Source organism: Rana temporaria, chromosome 1 (assembly GCF_905171775.1).
Source record: "Rana temporaria chromosome 1, aRanTem1.1, whole genome shotgun sequence".
NCBI classification, from domain to species: Eukaryota; Metazoa; Chordata; class Amphibia; order Anura; family Ranidae; genus Rana; species Rana temporaria.
In genome coordinates, this window is record NC_053489.1 from 452,014,971 (window position 1) to 452,036,895 (window position 21,925).

General features: G+C 41.5%; 1 protein-coding gene across 2 annotated transcripts in view; it reads left to right on the forward strand.

Annotated features, from left to right (window-relative positions):
* The window catches only part of BTC (betacellulin), a 79,528-nt gene extending 58,070 nt beyond the window's left edge, over positions 1–21,458 (forward strand). The window contains exons 3-6 of one of the 2 annotated variants that reach the window (XM_040327734.1): positions 11,509–11,626; positions 12,627–12,653; positions 16,479–16,580; positions 21,106–21,458. In XM_040327734.1, the coding sequence (XP_040183668.1) occupies positions 11,509–11,626; positions 12,627–12,653; positions 16,479–16,578 (245 nt within the window). In that variant the 3' untranslated portion in view covers positions 16,579–16,580; positions 21,106–21,458. Of the gene's footprint in view, positions 1–11,508; positions 11,627–12,626; positions 12,774–16,478; positions 16,581–21,105 lie in introns of both variants that reach the window. The other variant, XM_040327730.1, reaches the window with a different exon arrangement.
* The last annotated feature ends 467 nt before the right edge of the window (positions 21,459–21,925 follow it).

Below are 21,925 nucleotides of genomic sequence, written 5' to 3' on the forward strand. Positions count from 1 at the left end.
AGAGCCGCCTACAATCTCCACATACTGTAGGTCAGGACTCACGAATCACCCTCTGATTCAACAGTGTAACATAATTAAAAGAAGAACCAGAGGAATCGCATAGTACAAAACTGATAAAAAGCACTTCTCGTTTATTTAAACCAAGTAACATAGTTCCTGTTCCTCAGAACATGCTATTTGTAGTGAAACGCGTAGGGTGGAGTCTAAGTTTGTGACATCATCATGCCATGTGAACCTAAAAGCCCCTCTTTTGGAACCGGCTGCGATTTATGTATGTGCTGTTTTTACTGCTTTTTTAACTATGTTCTTCTTTTAATTTTGATACACTGTTGAACTGGAGGGTGATCTGTGTGTGGGGATAATTTTTGCCACACTACAATGCAAAGCATGCCCCATATGGCTGCCTTTGCAACTTAAGGGCAGTGGCTGGGAGGTGGTAAAAATATGCAAGTATAAACTAGGTCTAAGTCAGCTGTCAGATGCTACTTTTCAAGTTGATGTGGTGGAAAAGATAAAGACATACAGTATGTATAGCAATACACAATAAATCAATTTCAGACTATCAGTGGGCTTTCCCTGCACTACTATAGCCGTAGTCATTAAAACATTGAACAGGTAATATAATTTGAATCTAAAGTCCCTGCTTATCTGCTTTTGTAAATAGAAATCTTATGATCATTAGGGTATCTGATTGGCTTTAGTAAAGACTGTACATGACTGCCTGGGCCTGAGTCCAGTATTTGCATTCCATATGCATGCCTAAGGTGTTCTCTTTAGTAGATCACAGTAAGGCATTTCTGCTGCATTTTGAGAATTGACAGCCTGTCAGAGAAGCTTTCAGCCTTAGTAAATCAGGCTCTGAGACTGTATGCAAAACCTAATTTGAGAAGTGTTTGTACTGCCAGTCTGAATGGAAAAGATGCCAGCTAGTTATAAGGCTTATGTTTATATAACCTCTTTTATACCAGGGAACAGGATACATATATTATTAAATTTCCTCTTACCTGCATTGTGTTTCACTAAATGGAAAAATACACACTGAAGAAGACAATAAGATCACTTTATAAGAGCTATGCATTCACTATATTAGCTGAGATTTGGCACTCAATTGTGCTTGTTATTCATAGGCTGAACTGTTTCTATTTATTAAACCAATGTTTCTTAACTCTAGTCCTCAAGGCACCCGAACAGGTCATGTTTTCAGGATTTCCCTCAGATGAAACAGCTGTGGTAATTACTAGGGCAGTGAAACTGATCAAGTACCTTGTGCAAAATAATTGAAAGCCTGAAACCATGACCTGTTGGGGCACCTTGAGGACTGGAGTTGAGAAACACTGAGGGAGATTTACTAAAACTGGAGAGTGCAGCTCTGCATTTAAACCAATCAACGTCAAGGTTTTATTGTAGAAGCTTAAACAGGAAGTAAACCTTGATGGGTGTTACTTCCTCTTTGTTTCCCTGGAACGGTAAAGCATAATGGGCTACTATGCATCGCATAGTAGCCCATTATGTGACACTTACCTGCAGGAGAAGCCTGTGATGTCCCCGTCTTCCTCACTAGTAGCGAGGGGCCATTCTTCAGCTAATTGGCTACCATTCACAGCTGCACCACATTCTGAGTGCTCCAGATTTAATAAATCTCCCCCATTGTATTAAACTGTCCCTATCACCTGCTCACAAGCACCTGCACAGGCTGCTGAAAAGGAAGAGAAAGTAGCAAGCTTGATTAACCTCCCTGGCGGTATGATTCTTTCAGAAAAAACATGCTGAAAGCGGTACCATTATTTGCAAGGAAATTTGGCGTTTTATATTGTAGGCCTGTAATTCTTAGGAATAACTCACTTAAATCTTACCAAACAAGATTCTAATAGGCATCCCGGGTATGACATTTTTTTAAAAACAAAATCATAAATTATAATATAATAAATAATTATAACAAATAATAATATAATTATAATAACAATTATTCAATAATGTAATCAAATCAAAATCACTGAAATTTGCTCAGTTGCAGAATTGTCGCTGTCATTATTTATTTATTTTTATGACGAATTTCCCCACAAATCGCTATCGCACAATTCTGCAAGTGATTATAATTTATTATCGCTGTTTTTTAGCTGATCTAAAACTATTTTTGACATAAAGGGACACTTTTGGTTGCTATGGACAATCTACAGTTTGCAGGGAGAAAGAAACATTTTTATTATATAAAATGACATGCATGACACAGGACAGACCACTAGGGACAAGGGGGGGTGTGTTTTTTTTACATACAGTACTGTAATCTATAAGATTACAGTATACTGTATGTATAACTGATTTTCTTCTGCATAATTAGAGATTGAAGATTTTTCTGTAAAAATAATGCCTGTTTGCCAATTCTTGAGGGAGATGACATGGTCTATGTCAAGTTTTCAGGCATTTGTAAAAGTGAGTAAGGGGTCATTGAGATTTGTATTATCTCGTTAATAACTTAAAAGGCATGGCATGTTAGTTCCACAAGGGTACACTGCTCCTCATACTCAGTAAGGGATCTATGTGTCTCAGAGGCAGTGTTGGCCCGTCCATAGGGGACGCCCGGGCGCCGCCCCCCCCCCCCCCCCCTCCTCCTGTAGTCACAAAAAAAAAAAAACGGGCCCTTTAAGAATTTTTATTTTACTTGTTTTGTCATTTTAACTTTAACTGCAGTTCTGGCGGCTGTCTATAGAGGGCGCTGCAGCGCCACTCCCTCTCGCAAATAACATACATTCATGTATTGCATGAATGTATGTTATTTTTGTTGCCAGCTGCCTCTGGAATCTATTTATATAACCGGACCTTAGGGCAGTATTTTTTTTTTCCTGGGAAAACTATCAATGTATGCATGTGTAGAAGAACTGAGATGTGTGGTATACTGTAGTCCAGCAGGCAGGGATAACAACAGGTCCTCAGGCACAGTGGCTGCATTTAATGGGTACAGTGGATGCATTTTATAAGAAAAGTGGCTGCATTTTATGGGCACAGTGGCTACATATGATGGGCACATCGGCTGCATTTTATGGGCACAGTGGCTGCATTTGATGGGTACAGTGGCTGCATTTTATATGCACAGTGGCTCCATTTTATGGGCACAGTGGCTGCATATGATGGGTACAGGGGCTGCATTTTAATGGCACAGAGGCTGTATATGATGGGCACAGTGGCTGCATTTTATGGGCACAGTGGCTGCATTTTATGAGCACAGTGGCTGCATTCTATGAGCACAGTGGCTGCATTGTATGGACACAGTGGCTGCATTGTATGGACACAGTGGCTGCATTGTATGGACACAGTGGCTGCATTGTATGGGGCATAGTGGCTGAATTGTATGGTCACAGTTGCTGCAATTGATGGCACAGTGAGGCTGCAATTGATGTTTTTTTTTTTTTACAGTATTTTTCAGTTTGTTTGCGCCCCCCCAAAAATTTTGAGCACCAGCCGCCACTGCTCAGAGGAGAAGTTGAATTACTTGCAGAGAAGGAACAATTTGTAATCTGTAGGGCAATCATATGTGGAGGTGTTTAAGGATTGCAGAGGTTAAAATTATCCTGTATGGGGATGGGTAAAATGCATGGCTTCAGGTCATGGGGAACATGACCAACCTCCTAGTGTGGACATCCCATGTCCCCTGAACATGGCTACATTTTCAAAGACAGGTGTAAAAGCGCTAGGTTCAGAAGGCAATGAAAAGTTCAGCCGGGTTTGGTGGTATTTGCATAAGTGGCTATCATGAGAGGGAAAAGTCCTTGTAAGGAGGAAAATTCTTAAAGGATTACTAAACACACAACAGTAAAGTCATTCTGTATATGCAGTAAAGCATGCTTATTATACTCGCTGTGAAACCTAAGGGGTTAATCCTCTGGATTTTGTAAAAAGGCAGCTTAATCCTGTATTCTAGACATGTGCACACTGAAATATTGTGTTTTGGAATTTCGGTTTCGTCCGAAAAATTCATTTATTTAGCTACCTCGAAATTTGTTTTTATTTATTATTATTATTATTAATTATTATTATTATACAGGATTTATATAGCGCCAACAGTTTGCGCATCGCTTTACAACATCAGGGAAGACAGTACAGTTACAATACAATTCAATACAGGAGGGATCAGAGGGCCCTGCTCGTTAGAGCTTACAATCTAGAAGGGAGGGTCAAGTGGAACAAAGGGTAGTAGATGTGGGGGGTGATCAGATGGACAAAATTAAAATACAGTTGTTAGATGTGGGTAGGATAGGCTTCTCTGAAAAGGAGGGTTTTTAGGGATCCTCTAAAAGCTAATAGAGAAGGAGATAGAACGACAGATTGGGGTAAGGAGTTCCATAGGCTTGGAGAGGCTCTGGAAAAGTCCTGGAGATGAGCATGGGAGGAGGTGCTGAGAGAGCTAGATAGCAGGAGGTCTTGAGAAGAACGAAGAGAACGATTAGGTTGGTATTTAGAGACTAGGTCAGTGATGTAGCTGGGGGCAGAGTTGTGGATGGCTTTGTAGGTAGTAGTTAGTATTTTGAATTTAATTCGTTAGGCGAGCGGAAGCCAGTGGAGGGATTGACAGAGAGGAGCAGCAGAGACTGATTGGTAAGGTGGATGAGTCTGGCAGCAGCATTCATGATGGACTGAAGGGGGGATAGAGTATGCAGCGGTAAGCCAATGAGAAGGGAGTTGCAGTAATCGAGGCGAGAGATGACCAGGGAGTGAATTAAGAGCTTTGTTGTGTCATTGGTTAGAAGGGGCCGTATTTTGGAGATGTTGTGGTGGTTGAGGCGGCAAGATTTGGACAGTGTTTGGACGTGGAGCTTGAAGGAGAGTTCAGAGTCCAGGACTACTCCTAGGACCTTGGCATGTGGGGATGGGCTTATGGTTGTGCCATCAATTTTGACAGAGAGATTAGGGGAAGAGGCACGAGGGGGAGGAAAAATTATAAGTTCGGTTTTAGATAGGTTGAGTTTGAGAAAGTGGTGTGACATCCAAACTGATTAATCTGATAGTAAATTAGTGATGCGTGAGGAGAATGAAGGGGCGAGTTGAGGGGCAGAGAAATAGATTTGAGTGTCGTCAGCGTAGAGATGGTATTGGAAGCTGTGGGAGGCTATAAGCTGACCCAGGAAGGAGGTGTAGATTGAAAATAGGAGGGGTCCAAGAACAGAACCCTGGGGGACCCCAACAGAGAAAGGAAGAGGAGAGGAGGAAGTAGAATTGTAAGTAACGCTAAAGGTACGGTTGGATAAGTAGGTAGAGAACCAGCGAAGAGTACGGTCACTGAGACCAAAGGTGTGGAGTTTTTTGAGTGTGTATACTTACCTGTCGCCATGGAAACCCGTGCATGCTCGAAATGACTTTGACGCATGCGCGGTAGCTTCCACGGCATAGGTAGGGTGAAGCAAAATGGCGGCGACGGCATCGAATGTGATGAGCGCATGATCGTCGTATGTGATGACGTCACTGCGTTCTTGCCTTTCAAGAGAACCGCGGTTCTTTTGAAATGTCAGTGTGTACACTTGGGCGGCAAGTGTGTACACTTGGGTTCGTGATAGTGAGAAAGTATTTGCTTCCTCTTTAACAGCCAGGAGTGTTAAGCCCCCGGCTGTTGAGTGAGGAGAAGGTTATGTAATTTGGTGTCGTTATATGAATTGATAAAGGGCACAGTGGAATAATGTCCCAGGTCAGGCTAGGGCAGAGAAAACAGAAATATATGCAAATAACAGGCGGTAACCAGTCTAGATAGCTTTAGCATGAAATGCTTGTAGCAAGGTAAGGGCTGCCATCTAGTGGTTAAACAGTAAACTAAATAAAGAGATTTTAACCTTGTCAGAAGAGTTGTCTTTAAACACAAAACTTCAGTGCGCCAATATGTTTTGAAGGTCCAAGGTGAGGAAAACATGAACGTCACACCAGGCAGCTCCAGCCCCTCGGTTATTTGACACTTTTAAAATCAACATAGGGTGAAATAATTGTAATAAAAAAATAAATAAACTCTAGTTACATTGAGTGCAGATTATAACAAAACTTTACATGTTTCAGTCTCTGGTGTAGATAGGGAACTGTAGTACAATAGTCAAGAGATTATAAGGTATATATTCTTTAGTTCTATTAAAGGAGGAAAATGGCTATATCGAGTTCCCTGGTTGATAGAGTGAGCTGGAGTCATTCACAGACAGGCATTTTAAAGATAACCATGTTAAGTACAAAGAAAGAGCTCTGTTCTCTTGACCTAAGCAACCAAAAAAGGTATATCTAGAGTGGAAGACATAGGATCAAAACAGCTAATCTTGTGGATAATTGGTTATGACACAAGAAGAAAGTATGAATTCTGAGGACACTGATCATGTGTTCATTTCCTCGGGTCTTTATGAGCCCCTTACTTTCTGAATTGTTGCTGAAAATACACAGTTTATCTGGTAACCTGGGTGTTTTTTATTTCAGGAGCCAATCAGGCAAGGTGATATGGGGTGGTTACAATTTTTCTAAAAACGCAGCCCAATACAGACGTTGTGCCCTTGGGAAGCCCCACCGATATTTTATATTTTGGCATAAGGAGCTTCTTGTCACAGGCTTATAAACTCTGCCTATGGCCAACATTTGGCATGATAAATCTGTCAATAGAAGGATTAGAGTACCATTAAATAATATGGTATCCTGTGTTCTTCCTGCTTGAAAGGCTTCTTTTATGTTTTGTTTTTTTAAATTAATCCTACAAATAGATTCCCTGGTAAATACCGGGTTAGGATTCTTGTGTGCTAAAGTGCTGTAGATTTGGGGGCAGATACACAGAGCGAGTACGCCGGCGTATCTACTGATACGCCGGCGTACTTTCAAATTACCCGCGTTGTATCGTTGCTTTGAATCCTCAAAACAAGATACGACGGCATCTGGGTTAGATCCGACAGGCTTACGTTTTCGTACGCCTTCGGATCTAAGATGCAATTCTTCGGCGTCCGCTGGGTGGCGTTCACGTTGTTTTCCGCGTCGAGTATGCAAATTAGCTATTTCCGACGATCCACGAACGTACGAGCGGCTGCCGAATTCCTTTACGTCGTCTCTAGTCGGCTTTTTCCGGCGTATAGTTAAAGCTGGTATTTCGTGGCGTATAGTTAGACCTGCCATGTTTTTTTTGTTTGCGTAAGTCGTCCGTGAATCGGGATGGACGTAATTCACGTCTATGTTAAAAAAAATGACGTCCTTGCAACATCATTTAGCGCAATGCACAGCGGGAAATTTAGGGACGGCGCATGCGCAGTTCATTCGGCGCGGGGACGCGCTTCATTTAAATTAAACACACCCCCTAATTGCCGATTTGAATTCCGCGCCATTACGCCGCTTGAGATATACTACGCCGCTGTAACTTACGGCGCAAATTCTTTATGGATTCGATTTAAAGCCAGGTAAGGTACGGCGGCGTAGCGTATCTCGGATACGATGCGCCAGGGCCAAATCTTTGTGGATTTGCCCCTTGGTTTTCTCAATCAGAGAATATTTGCTTTGTAAGCAATTGGTTAAAGATTGCAGTTGCAGCAACAGCAGCCAGATGTTTGGTTTCAACAAACTCTGGAAGGCCTTATATTGTTTTGACGATTCCTGTTTTCAAGGTCATCTTGCTGGTACAGTACTTGGTGTATTTACATTGTGTGTTCATATAGGGTTGCATTTAGCTTTAATAAATAGACCAAAAATTTAATTCGAACAAATACTAACAGAAAAACAAAAACCCACTAAAAAACGATCTAAGATATACGATTTATTACTCCCTTCAGGATCTTTCAGAGAACTAACGGGATTGAAAAAAGGGGAAGAGGAAATAGGAAGAACAATATCAGAGAAAGAATGGGAGAAAATATTTGCAACAATACACAAAACATCTATAGCGATTAAACATCAAGAGAGAAATTACAAAATAATAATGAAATGGTATTGGAGCCCAGTAGCTTTAAACAATATAAATAGTGGAAACGAAGAGACCTGTTGGAAATGTATGGTAGGAAGGAGAACTATGGATCACATCTGGTGCGGATGTCATCTGTTGAGGAACTTTTGGAATAAAATATTTGAGATATATCAGAAAGTGTCGGGGGTAAAGAGGAACCCAAGTATAGATATATGACTGTTGTCTTTGATGTCAGTTTCAATAAAGAGTATTAAAATGGATATTCTGCACCATATGACAACAGCAGCCAGAACAATAATAGCTTGTAAATGGAGAGATAATAAAAGTCTGCCGATAACAGAATGGATATGTGAAATGAACGAAATACAATACATGGAGAGACGGATAAGAGAAGAAGGTTACACAAAGAATCAAATGCCTGGAATATGGCAAAAATGGGAGGAATTTCGGTCATTGACAAATATGATCGAATATCTATAATCGTAAAATAATAATTAACCACCTTGGGGGACATTTTCTTTTTTTCTGGTGGTATAGCAGGGTGAATGGGTTTGGAAGTGATTAGAAGTATGTGAGTTAGATGGTGTGGAAGATAGTAGAAGTATGTGAGTGAGAGGGTAGTATTTTCAGATAAGAGGTAGGAACAAGGAAGCTAATAGACAATAATCAAGGTTCTGTATCAACACATAAAGGGAAGCAATAAATGTATATGGTAATGAATCTTGTGTAATAAAGAGAAATTGAAAACAAATAGGGGTGCATCATGAGTTAATTTAGGATCCTCATAAGTTTTTGTTCTTCTATTTTAGCTACCATGTCTTTTTTCAGATCAGCTATTTTTTGTCTGAATATATTTTCTAAATGTTTGACATAGGATTCAAACTCCTGTCTGCTGAGCAGAGATTCAATACAGTCCTCCCTAGGGTTGCCACCTTTTCTTCAAGCCAAACTCAAACACTTTAGCAGCACAGGCCATATTTTTGTTTTGTTTTGTAGTATACACTATAGGTTTATAAAAGACCTGGAACACCTTTGGGTGCCCCAAGAAGAGGGATAATTCAGTGCGCTGCAGCAGACAGTGGGTGTGGCCAAACTGCTCTTGCTGACCTCATAGCTCCGACCCCCCCGGTGATGCCGAACCTGCCCCCAGACAGCTGCCCACAGATCCCAGATGGTAACATATTTTTGTGTAACTATCCCAGTTACTTTGGGAGCACAGCCCAGTCTGAATAATGTGTCTAGGTTTCAGGCAGACTGAAACCTAGACACATGATTCAAAATCTGGACTGTCCGGGTGAATCCTGGACAGGTGGCAATCCTAGTCCTCCCAGAGCTGAGGGATGTTCAGGACAGGCTCCTGGATTTTGTGGATAGTTTGTGTGAGCCCTGAGGGGAGGGGGTTGTCACTGAGAGCTCACATGTGCAGCAACATTAGGTTCTGAGCATGCAGGGGAGGAAGGATCAGCCACCATCTTAGCTGACCATTTTAGCCTGGTCCTGGGAGTAGAGGCTGAATTACAAAGTGATGAAATTGTCTAGTTCCCTTGGTGTCTGGTAGCCAGTCTTCTTTTCCTCTTTATTCTGCTGCCTGCCCATCCGTGCTGTTGGGTGATCATGTCAGAGGTCAGGAGTCACTGAAATACCTGTTAAAAGTGGGAGCTGCAGTCTAAAGTGTCTCACTGTGCCATGTGCCAAGCCATATCCCCTACCAAAATAGTTTAGTAGCACTGCTTTCCAATATTGGTTGAACTTTCAGTCCTCCTGCACATGGACAGTGACAGGTGCAAAATATGCTGCACATAAAATTAAAAATGTTTTACTGCGCCCAAGAAGCCATAGTACAGTCTGCTATACATGTGAATGCGGCTGTAAACTGTTGTTTATCTGCATCAGCATTGCCATACACACGTGCATACAATGTATTTCCCAAATGCAAAACTTTACATGGGTAAACACTGGTACAGCCATTCATTTAAAGAGGGTTATATATAGCCCTTTTTATTTTATAACATCATCATTGTTATTTAAATATAAATGTAGCACTACCCCTGGAGGAGCTGCTGGTTTGTTTTGGGTGGCATGTTACCTCTGTGACTCCGCCGTCTAGGGTAGTTGATGAGAGCCGTAGTAATGGAATGTCTTTTTCTTGTGCGTTAATTTACCCAACAAGGTAAAACAGATGAACTTGGTGAAGAGTAGAGGAATAGCAGAGATGGAGAACACAGATTCAGGTGTATGTAAAATGGAAATAGTCCTGCTTCCAACGACAAACTTTCACTTCGCCTCTCTAGCCGGAGTGGGTATAGCGCACCTGGACAGACCTCTCTCACAAGCCTGGCAGCCAGAATGACACTCAAAGTTGGGGTTAAGTCTCTGCCACAGACCCTCCAAATGGTTTCAGAAAACAGTGGTCCAAAGTCCTCTTGACTGGACGTAACACCTGGATCTCCTTCAGGTAGTTTAAATTAGGTTACCGACTGATAGGTGGCCAACATCCAGCCTTTCAGTGTCCGGTTCCCCTGGTCCCTGATGGATAGTCAGGCACCTATTGGAACACCAGCCTCTATTGGTACTCCTCAAGCAGACTCCCCACCGAACAGCTTCCTCCAACAAGACAGACAGCCCAGGACCTCTTTAGGTAAAACTCAGTCGACTACTGAGCCCCAAGCGGCAAATCAGATGCTCTGGGCCAACGTGGTCCCGAAACCAGGATCTCTGCTTAGCACGTGCCCCCCGGCCCGGAAGGCCATTTGCCGGGGCACCGCGGAATGGCTACCATGAAGGTGGGCACCACACGAGGAGAAGACCCATGAAGATGGCGTCTGCCCCATAAATACCCCTACCCAGCGTGCACAGCGAGGAAACCTCCTCCTGATGGGAAAAAGTATCCAGTCCTTAACTCCACTGCTGCCACCTGCCGACCTGGGGTAGAACTTCACCCCAGGAACAACAGCATAAGCCCACAGCACAGCCAAGCTGGGACAGAGGCTCCAAATTTGGACTAATTAACATTGGTCAGAGTCACTTAGCTCTCTAAACCCCTCTAAATTTCAACAGCACCGGTTCTGAAAAGTAACCAGGCGCTACACAAACAATAGTTATTTTTGATGATCCATAATATGCTTACTTGACAAATCCCCTTTCATGTTGTGAGTGCAGTTTGCTAGCCATCTTTTTCAGTGTTTCCTGAATTCCCCCCTCTGCTATTTGCATTCAGTTTCTAAATACTATGTATCTCATCCTGCTGCCTGCAAGCAGTGATTCCTGTGCTGACTCCACCTTCTGAAACTTCTCCTCTCAGCACCTCTGTATTTTCAGAAGGCAGGCTCTGTGAAATGTGTGACATAGCATAACCTACTCACAGATATAGTGAATATGTCACTACATTCAAGGAAAACAATGTGTGTAGAGCTTTGCAAAGTAAGTTTACAAACTTCAAAATCATTCAAATTATTTGTAGGCTAGAGATAGAAATACAATGTGGAAATAAATATATGATTTATAATTTTGACCATTAATATACTTTAAGCTAACATCCCTTACAAGCCGATAGCAAAATACTTGAATTTAATTTAAATAATTTAAATATAAATGTTTGTTAATCTTCCTTACAGAGATTTCAGAGCCAGCAAGATGGAGGGGTTATTTCTCCCGATGTCCAAAGTCATACAAACATTACTGTGTAAAAGGAAAATGTCGCTTTGTTGCAGCTTTGAAGGAACCATCTTGTAGGTAAGTGATAACATGGTCAAGTATGTGCTTCTCTGGAGTTAATGGCTACTTCATATTGGTTCAGACAGTACTTCAGGAACAGTGGCGGCCCATAATGCAGCCCACCAGTTGTGTGACAGTAATGAATGAATATTAGCTATTGTCACACTGAATCTCCTCCTGGCCAATCAGAAAACGGGTCTTGGTGACCCAACTGACCCCCCCCCCCAAAAAAAAAACACCAGCCGCCACTGTTCAGGAACAAACACCTCTCCTAAACCCTGCCTGCTCACAAGCTTCACTCCTTCAAAATGGACCAATCAGCAGGGTAGTTGTGTTATATTTGGTAGTCTCTAGAAAAGCAGTAACCCTAGATTAATTAACTCAACCTGGACAATCAAAGCAGACAAAAATCTGAACCTGGAATAAGACCATCCGAAGATGTCTGTGGCAGGCAAAGAGCACCTGGACATCTGCATCGCTGGAATGGAGGCGAGTATAGTTCTGATCAGTGGCGGCCCATGTGATTAGATCCTGAGGCTCTAATAGGCTTTAAAAATAGGTGGGCTTGAGGCACAGAAGACTGTGCCCAAGCCCACCCAGTTGTGTGACAATAGCGATTGACCCGACTGACCAGCCAACCAGCCGCCACTGGTTCTGATTTAAATAGGACCTTATAGGATTAGAGAGCATGAGTAAAGCTCATGAGTAATGCTTCTTATAGGCAGGGAACAAAGTGCAGGAGGTCCCCGGTCTAACAAGTAATTCGGAGTAGAGGACTGTTTGATAAACCCTTTGACTACAAAAGGTATATTACACATTTCATGGCTGTACCTTCTAGTAGTGAATGGCGACTGATGCATTTAATGGTAATCAAAGGTTTAAAAGCTCACAGCTGCAAAAGTAGCCCTGAACTTGCATTAATTTTAGTTAGTTTTATCCCCCCCCCCTCTCTAGTTATGAGATGTAATGTAAGTCATACAAATACAATTGATTATCTAATTCTAATATTTTCTTCCAGGTGCGAAAAAGGATATACTGGGAAAAGGTGTGAATACCTTGATTTATTTTATTTAAAAGAAGATCGAGGTCAGGTTGTTGTGATTAGTCTGATTATCGCCATGGTGGCCCTCATAATTGCCATTATTTCCATATGCATCTGTTCACAGTAAGCTGTCTGTTTAATATTCATCTGTATTTTTTGTCTGGGATGCCTACTCTGTGGTTTTGTAACAAATAACTAAGTGCCGCCGGTTCACACTACTTTGCGAGCCATTTTCGAGGCAACTTAGAAGCAACTTCGAGGCAACTTCGAGGTAACTTTGAGGTAACTTTAAGTCGCCTCCAGGACAGGCAACTTTGCTCATGGCCAATCAAACAATAATCAGCTCTGTGGGAGGGAGCAGTTTGCCTGAGAAAACTATTTTCTCTTCCTGTAAAGTTGCATCAGTTAAGACAGTGATCCGACTTTGGAGGCAACTTCCATTGAAATCAATGGGTACAAGTCGCCTAGAAGTCGCCTTGAAGTAGTACAGGAACCTTTTCTGAAGTCGGAGCGACTTCAGTAGTGTACATTAAGACGGCTCTCATTCACTTTAATATAATTTCTTATGTCGCGTGACTTGGGGCGACACAAGTCGGATCCCAAGTCGGGGTAGTGTGAACGGGCACTAAGGGTCGAAAAATATTATTATTATTTTATAATAACTATACTACAATTGTGAGGAAAAAGTTTCAATTTGTTTTTGGATTTTCTACACGAAAAGCTCATAGAATTTAGGTTGATTATCATTTGTGTCATACATACATTTAAAAAATATACCTCAAAAGATTCATTGTTATTGTGGTATTAATAGTTTAAACAATTGCCAAAACAATGTTTAACCCTTTTATTTATCAACTTGGTGGAGCACTTTATGTGACGTAGTTATTTTGCTCCACTTCTCTGTACAAAAACAATTCCGTTTACGCAAAGTTTTTACATATTCTGTTTGACATGCTTGCTTCAAATTCCACCACAGCAAAATCTGCTGTGCACAAAAAGTTATCTCTGCTGATGTGTATGCCAGGTCCAGGATTGTTGCCCTTTCTTTACAGTTTACATTTTTATCTATGGCGAGTAGTATAACTCTTACTATATTTCAATCCCGTTTGCGCCACTGAAGTCATAGGGGTTGATTTATTAAAGGTAAATTGGCTGTGCACTTTGCAAAGTGCAGTTGCACTCTGCAAGAGAAGTTGCTCCAGAGCTTAGTAAATGAGCAGAAGCTCTGCTGACTTCCATCATCCAATCATGTGCAAGCAAATATGCTGTCTTTTATTTTCCTTGCACATGATTGGGTATTCTTTTCAAAGTGAATCTTTCCTCATTTACTAAGTCCTGGAGCAAGTCTATTTGCCTTTAGTAAATCAACCCGATAGTGTTGTTTATCTGCCCCCTTCCCCTATCATGTCCATTCATACAACACATATTTTTCGAATGGTTCTTGAAGGTCTTCTGTGAACCATGGGCCAAATCCTCAAAAAAGCTGCCTAACTTAACTTTCAGCAGTTACACAGGCGTTAAATTTCTACCTAAGTGCCCGATCCACAAAGCACTTACCTAGAAATTACACGCCGTGTAACTTAAGTACCTCCGTCGCAAGGCGGTCGTCTGATCGAGGGGGCGATTCCTATTCAAATGAGGCGCGCTCCCGCGCCAGACGTTCGGCGCATGCGTGTGACATCATTTTTCCCGACGTGCATCGCGCGAACGTACTTTACGCCGGGCTTTGTGGATCGCGACGGGACAATAAAGTTGCGTCGGGTAAAAAAAAAAAATACGCGCCGGGAAAAAAAAATCGAAATTTAAAAAAAAAACGCGGCGATCGAAAAAAAGGTTTGTTTTTACAAGGTCTAAACAGTTTAGGCCTTGTAAAAGCATCCCTAATTTTACGCATGCAAAACGTAACTTACGCAGAAAACACAAAGCTAAAAAGCTTTGTGGATCTGCCTAAGTACTCATTTGCATACGCAAAGCGGCATTTCGACTCGAAATGCCCCCAGCGGCGGATGCGGTACTGCATCCTAAGATCCGACAGTGTAAGTCTATTACAGATGTCGGATCTTCTGACTATCTTTGGAAAAATCCTTCTGAAGATCGTTTCCAAAGATAGCCACAGGGATACGCAGGCTGAACAGCAGTTCCGCCTGCGTATCTCCTTTGAAGATTTGGCCCCATGTACCAAAAAATGAAATGTTTGTCCTGTTTGTGGTGTGAGCAGTGGTGTTTTTTTTTAGTGGCAATCTCATCATTCACTTCAGTTTCACCCTGAAAATCAAAAAGATTGGGGCAGACAGATTTTGAAAAAGTAAGTGTCTCTCATGTTTTCGAAAAGTTGTGCAGCATGCGTCAATTTCGTGTTTCTGTGTAGAAATCGTACTTGAATTTGGTGCACGCTGTGCAACTTTACAGGAGAGACACTTTCGTGAATTCTGTCGGTGCCAATTTCTCTATGCAAGCCAAAATGATTTTTATCTTATTAAGCTCAACTTTTGTAAGATACCAACTGTTGGCATTTTATTTTGAATTTGCCACAACCAATGCACCAAAGAGTAAAAGTGGCACATTTTAGAACTTCTGTAGATGAGAAGACCTGCCTCGCAGTCTCCGCTCTAATTCATCCCAAAGGTGTTCTATCGGAGTTCAGGACTCATTGCAAGCCAGTACCTCCACCCCAAACTCGCTCATTCATGTCTTTATGGACCTTGCTTTGGGCACTTGTCCAAAAAATTTGGTAGAGGGGGGATTTCTTAAGGGATCTCTTATGGCATCAGTGTACCAAGACATTTTGGACAATTTCATGCTCCCAACTTTTTGGGAACAGTTTGGGGATGGCCCCTTCCTGTTCCAACATGACTGCGCACTAATGCACAAAGCAAGGTCCATAAAGACATGAATGAATGAGTTTCGGTAGAGAAACTTGACTGACCTGCACAGAGTCCTGATCTCAACCCGATAGAACACATTTGGGATGAATTAGAGCAGAGACTGTGAGCCAGGACTTCTCGACCAAATTAGCACCTAACCTCACATATGTTTATATATTACATTTTGGAGATGTCGAGATGTCGTTAGGACTACTATAGATTAACACACCTCCAACACTCCAACACTACTTTTGTAATTCTTTCCGAGCTTTAACAAATTTTCTTCTGAAGTAGCCTAATACAGCACTTCAACGGACGGAATGGTCTGTTTATATATTTCCATTTACTTCCTGTTCTATAGAAACAACAGGAAGTGGAAGGGAATCTCTTGAATCTCTTTTGTCATCAAAACAACTGTCCTTATTGGAAGATTTCACCTCTATTTATTTGCTGGTGACATCTCTAAATTTTGAATTTTGTTTCATTCTTAGTCAATTGTGACAAAAGCTAGTAGGACAAATAAAAATATTACAGGGATTGTTAAGCTGGCCATGCAACATAATGGAGGTAGATAGAGCAATCCCCTGTCAGGACATTCTGCTGCTGCCAGAATACGCTGTTTAGAGGCTGCAGGTGATTTTCCAACATGTGTGGGCACATTGTATGATCATTGTATTGCCATGTTTACTCTTCCACACATCATCCAGGGTTTAAAAATGTTCTGACTTTAAATACACTTTAAGACTGTAATGCCATAATATTAAAAAATATATATAAACATCAGAATCTGTGCAGCTGGTAAATTGTAAAAAAATAAATAAGTACAAAAGGGCAAAGACAGAGCTAAGAAGTAACTAGGAAAAAGAAGATCTGAGTAGGTTAGGATGGCTTCTCAAAGGTCAGGCTCATTGTGATCACATTTTTTGGATATCTTTTATAATGCACTGCATTTGTTCTTTGGCAGTCGGTGCAGAAAAGCACATAGAAGAAAACTGAAAGCTAAGGAAATGGAAAACCTGAAAAATGATTCCACAGGGAAAATAGAAGAAACCCATTTTGCCTAGAGGTAAAAAAAATGCTTCTAAAAAGTCAATATCTTAAATTTTGACTGGTAACGATATTAGGTTTTAAGCAGAAGAGAAGCCCATAGAACATCAAACATGAATATGTGGTAAAAGCAAAATAAGTTTTGCCTTTATGTATGTGAAGTGAACAGCCTCAGATGATACACAGAGATTAAACAAATCATAAGTTTTACATGTATATCTGCTGTCTACAGCTTGCTTTATTCTTTAGAAAGTGCACATCTTGTTAGAAATGTTTTCTTCCTGTTCAGCACTGGAAGTGAAGTCTTGGCATACACTGTGTGACGGCTGATTGGAGGAAAGGCACACACTCCCACTCCACATAGTCAGAGGAAGGAAGGAATGTGCAGAGCTGTGCTGTGAATACACCAGTTATCTGCTAATCTATTCATAGCACCATCCCCAACACAATTTTCAGGCTGGTTTTATCTTGGTTGTTGGAGAACTTGTCAGAAGTTTTAATGCTGATAACAGAAGAACGGAGCAGCAGAAAGACACAGGACTTAGGGCTTTGGAGAGAGAGAGAGGAAAACACTGCAGATATACAGTATCTTACCAAAGTGAGTACACCCCTCACATTTTTGTAAATATTTTATTATATCTTTTCATGTGACAACACTGAAGAAATTACACTTTGCTACAATGTAAAGTAGTGAGTGTACAGCTTGTATAACAGTGTAAATTTGATGCCCCCTCAAAATAACTCAACACACAGCCATTAATGTCTAAAACGCTGGCAACAAAAGTGAGTACACCCCTAGGTGAATATGTCCAAACTGGGCCCATAGTGTCAATATTTTGTGTGGCCACCGTTATTTTCCAGCACTGCTTTAATCCTTTAGGGCATGGAGTTCACCAGAGCTTCACAAGTTGTCACTGGAGTCCTCTTCCACTCCTCCATGACGACATCACAGAGCTGGTGGATGTTAGAGAGCTTGTGCTCCTTCACCTTCCTTTGAGGATGCCCCACAGATGCTCAATAGGGTTTAGGTCTGGAGACATGTTTGGCGAGTCCATCACCTTAACCCTCAGCTTCTTTAGCAAGGCAGTGGTCGTCTTGGAGGTGTGTTTGGGGTCTTTATCATGTTGGAATACTGCCCTGCAGCCCAGTCTCCGGAGGGAAGGGGATCATGCTTGGCTTCAGTATGTCACAGTACATGTTGGCATTCATGGTTCCCTCAATAAACTGTAGCTCCCCAGTGTCGGCAGCACTCATGCAGTTCCAGACCATGACACTCCCACCCCCATGCTTGACTGTAGGCAAGACACACTTGTTTTTATACTCCTCACCTGGTTGCCACCACACACACTTGACACCATCTGAACTAAATAAGTTTTTCTCGGTCTTATCAGACCACAGGACATGGTTCCAGTAATCCATGTTCTTAGTCTGCTTGTCTTCAGCAAACTGTTTGCAGGCTTTCTTGTGCATCATCTTTAGAAGAGGCTTCCTTCTGGGATGACAGTCGTGGAGACCAATTTAATGCAGTGTGTGGCGTATGGTCTGAGCACTGACAGGCTGACCCCCCACCCCATTCAACCTCTGTAGCAATGCTGACACCACTCATGCGTCTATTTTTCAAAGGCAACCTCTGAATATGAGGCTGAGCATGTGCAGTCAACTTCTTTGGTCGACCATAGCAAGGCCTATTCTGGGTGAAACCTGCCCTGTTAAACCACTGTATGGTCTTGGCCACCATGCTGCAGCTCAGTTTCAGGGTCTTGACAATCTTCTTAAATCACAAACAATAACCCAGAATAGAGCACCAGGAAAGGCATACATATGGTAATGTTCTTATAGTCTAGGTCATCTTTATGTAGAGCAACAATTCTTTTTTTCAGATCCTCAGAGAGTTCTTTGCCATGAGGTGTCATGTTGACTTTCCAGTGACCAGTATGAGAGAGTGAGAGCGATAACACCAAATTTAACACACCTGCTGCCCATTCACACCTGAGTCCTTGTAACACTAATGAGTCACATGACACCTGGGAGGGAAAATGGCTAATTGGGCCCAATTTAGAAATTTTCACTTAGGGGTGTACTGACTTTTGTTGCCAGCAGTTTAGACATTAATAGCTGTGTGTTGAGTTATTTTGAGGGGACAGCAAATATACACTGTTATACAAGCTGTACAATACAAAAAATTCTCCTGCGCTCTGGTGTTTTTGTTATGGGGTAATGCAGTCCATTCGTAAGATAAAATGACAGGTCTTGCAGCCCTCCTCTGAACCATGGGTGTTCACAGACTAAGAGAAAAGAAAAAACAAAAAAGGGAGGGCGCACCGACCTAGTGCAATTTTCATAAGAGATTTTTATTTTAGAAAAAACAAGTAATTTATACTCACAAACAAGAGTTTGAATACAGCTTTGTAAATGAATCAGACCAGTCTTCTTGGTCATTGTCAGCAAGACTTGATGATACTGAGGATTCAATGGTACCCTTTAGCGGCGGAACGGCTAACGTTTCTGGGGCGCACCCCTTTCCTCAGAGCCTGAGAGATCTGTACACTCACTAATTTAAATTGTAGCAAAGTGTCATTTCTTCAGTGTTGTTACATAAAACGGTATAATAAAATATTTACAAAAATGTGAGGAGTGTTCTCACTTCTATGAGATACTGTATGTGCCTAGGTCAAATTTCATGAATCACGGTTACATCCACTTAAAGTCCTAAACTGGTATAGATCTTAACAAGACCTAAACAAATAAACACAAAATTATGTAATTCTGACAGCTATTAACCTCGCTGGTGGTATTCCCGAGTGTGGCTTGGGGTGAATTTTCCATACCAAAAGCGGAAACCCCCGAGCCACACTCTGAATCACATCGCAGGATCCAGGCAAAGTTACTTACCTTGTCCCCAGGAACCTTCGATGTCCTCCCGCTGTGTGTGCTGTGTCCTCCGCTCAATTCATCACAGTGCCAGACTCTGTTCCCTGCGAGCATCGCAACGCACAGGGAGGGAGCCGAGCACCAAATTCAAAAAGTTAAAAACACATAACACATAATCTTACAGATTACATTACTGTATCAAATTATTTTGCGTTCCTTTTGTCCCTAGTGCTTTGTCCAGTGCCCTGCATGCAGTTTTATATTATATATGTATATATTCATGTTTAAAAAAAAAAACATATAATTATGGTAAACTAACACAACTGTCTAGCAATATATAATTCATGGTCACATTCACTTACTTATTTAAAATAATGTAAAAGGTCCAAGTGATATAGCTCAGCAACTAGGGTACCTTTACACATCCTCAAAGATCCACTCTAATAAGAAGAGTTGAAGGACAAGCAGAATTTTCATTAAAAGCCCATATGACATCCCAGTTAGAAAGACACAGGGTATGAAGCACACATATGAGGATATTGGTACTAATACAGCCAAGCGAGGAAGAAGAGGGTAGGAAGAAGGACCACTAAGGTTGGGTATTGTAACCAAACTGAAATAGGAAACAAAATAATGCACACTTAATATGGAATGCATTCTTTTTGATAACCAGTATTAAAGCTGAAGGTATGTCAAAATTTGCTTGCTGTGGCCTATTAGACTTTTGCAGTTAAGGTTTGACATGCTTTACTGAATAGGGTTGAAGGGCTCTGTATATTGAAAGTTCTGGATCATGTATGGTAAAAGTTGTGGTGTTATATAAGAGACTGTTAAGCCTCGTACACACGATCAGTCCATCCGATGAGAACAGTCTGAAGGACCGTTGTCATAGGTTAACCGATGAAGCTGACTGATGGTCCGTTGCGCCTACACACCATCAGTTAAAAAAACGATCGTGTCAGAATGCGGTGACGTAAAACACAACGACGTGCTGAAAAAAACAAAGTTCGATGCTTCCAAGCATGCGTCGACTTGATTCTGAGCATGAGTGGATTTTTAACCGATGTTTGTGCCTACTAACGATCGTTTTTTTCCCATCGGTTAGGAATCCATAGGTTAATTTTAAAGCAAGTTGGCTTTTTTTAACCTAAGATTAAATAACCTATGGGGCCCACATGCGATCGGTTTGGACCGATGAAAACGGTCCATCAGACCGTTTTCCTCTGGTTAACTTATCGTGTGTACGAGGCCTTGGGCCACGTACACACGACCGAGTTTCTCGGCAAAAATCAGCAAGAAACTTGCTGGGATTTTTTTTTTGCCGAGGAAACCGGTCGTGTGTACATTTTTCGATGAGGATCCCGTCGAGCAAAAAAGAGAGCATGTCTTATTTTTCCTCGACGGGAATGGAGAAACTTGCTTTGTCGAGTTCCTCGGCAGCCTAACAAGGAACTCGACGAGGAAAACGATGTGTTTCGCCCGTCGAGTTCCTTGGTCGTGTGTACGAGGCTTTAGATTTTGCACTACTTTCTGTTTAAGTAAATTAACCCCTACGTGCTGTGTACTGGTAGTGGTAGTGAGGTCTGCGGGAGGCAAAGAGTGGCTAGGAACAGCCATGGTACTGATTTTTAACTCTTACACTAAACATCATTTTTATTATTTTATTTATACAGGTTACAATGAAGCGACCTGCAGGCAGGTTAAATGCTGCTGTTACAGAAGAGAATGGGCTCTGCCATTGGATAAATGTGGAAGACCATGCATGTAAAACGGAAAGACTGTAAATCCAGTGGCTGCGACCAGGATTGAGTGTTGATTATTTAGTATGAAAAATGTTGTTCTAAACACAAGGTATCATCATCCAGAACCCCCCTTGTCAGTTCTGTGCTGCCAGACAATTATGTTTTGTAATATTTATTTTGGCAGATATAACTGATTGTGGAAATTGTTAAACTGATCGTTTTTTCTGGTTAGCCTTAAAGGGGTTGTAGAGGTTCGTTTTTTATTTTCTAAATAGGTTCCTTTAAGCTAGTGCATTGTTGGTTCACTTGCCTTTTCCTTTGATTTCCCTTCTAAATGTTGTTTTCTTTGTTTGAATTTCTCACTTCCTGTTCCTCCTCAGTAAGCTTTCCACCATCATCCGAGCGGTGGAAAGTCATTTAGAACAGCTTACTAAATACCTTACTGAGGAGAAACAGGAAGTGAGAAATTCAGACAAAGAAAAAAAACATTTAGAAGGGAAATTGAAGGACAAGGTAAGTGAACCAACAATGCACGAGCTTAAAGGAACCTCTTTAGAAAATAAAAAACAAACCTTTACAACCCCTTTAGGCTGCTCGTTGACTTCAGAGTGTTGTTGATCTCACTAGTCTGTAGTTCTCTATTTACTTGCTGACTCAGTGCAGCCAAATGACTTCTATAGGCGATCACTGTGATCACAGAAGTAAACACACCACTATTTCCATTGGAGAGTCCTCCACTTCCCCTTACAAT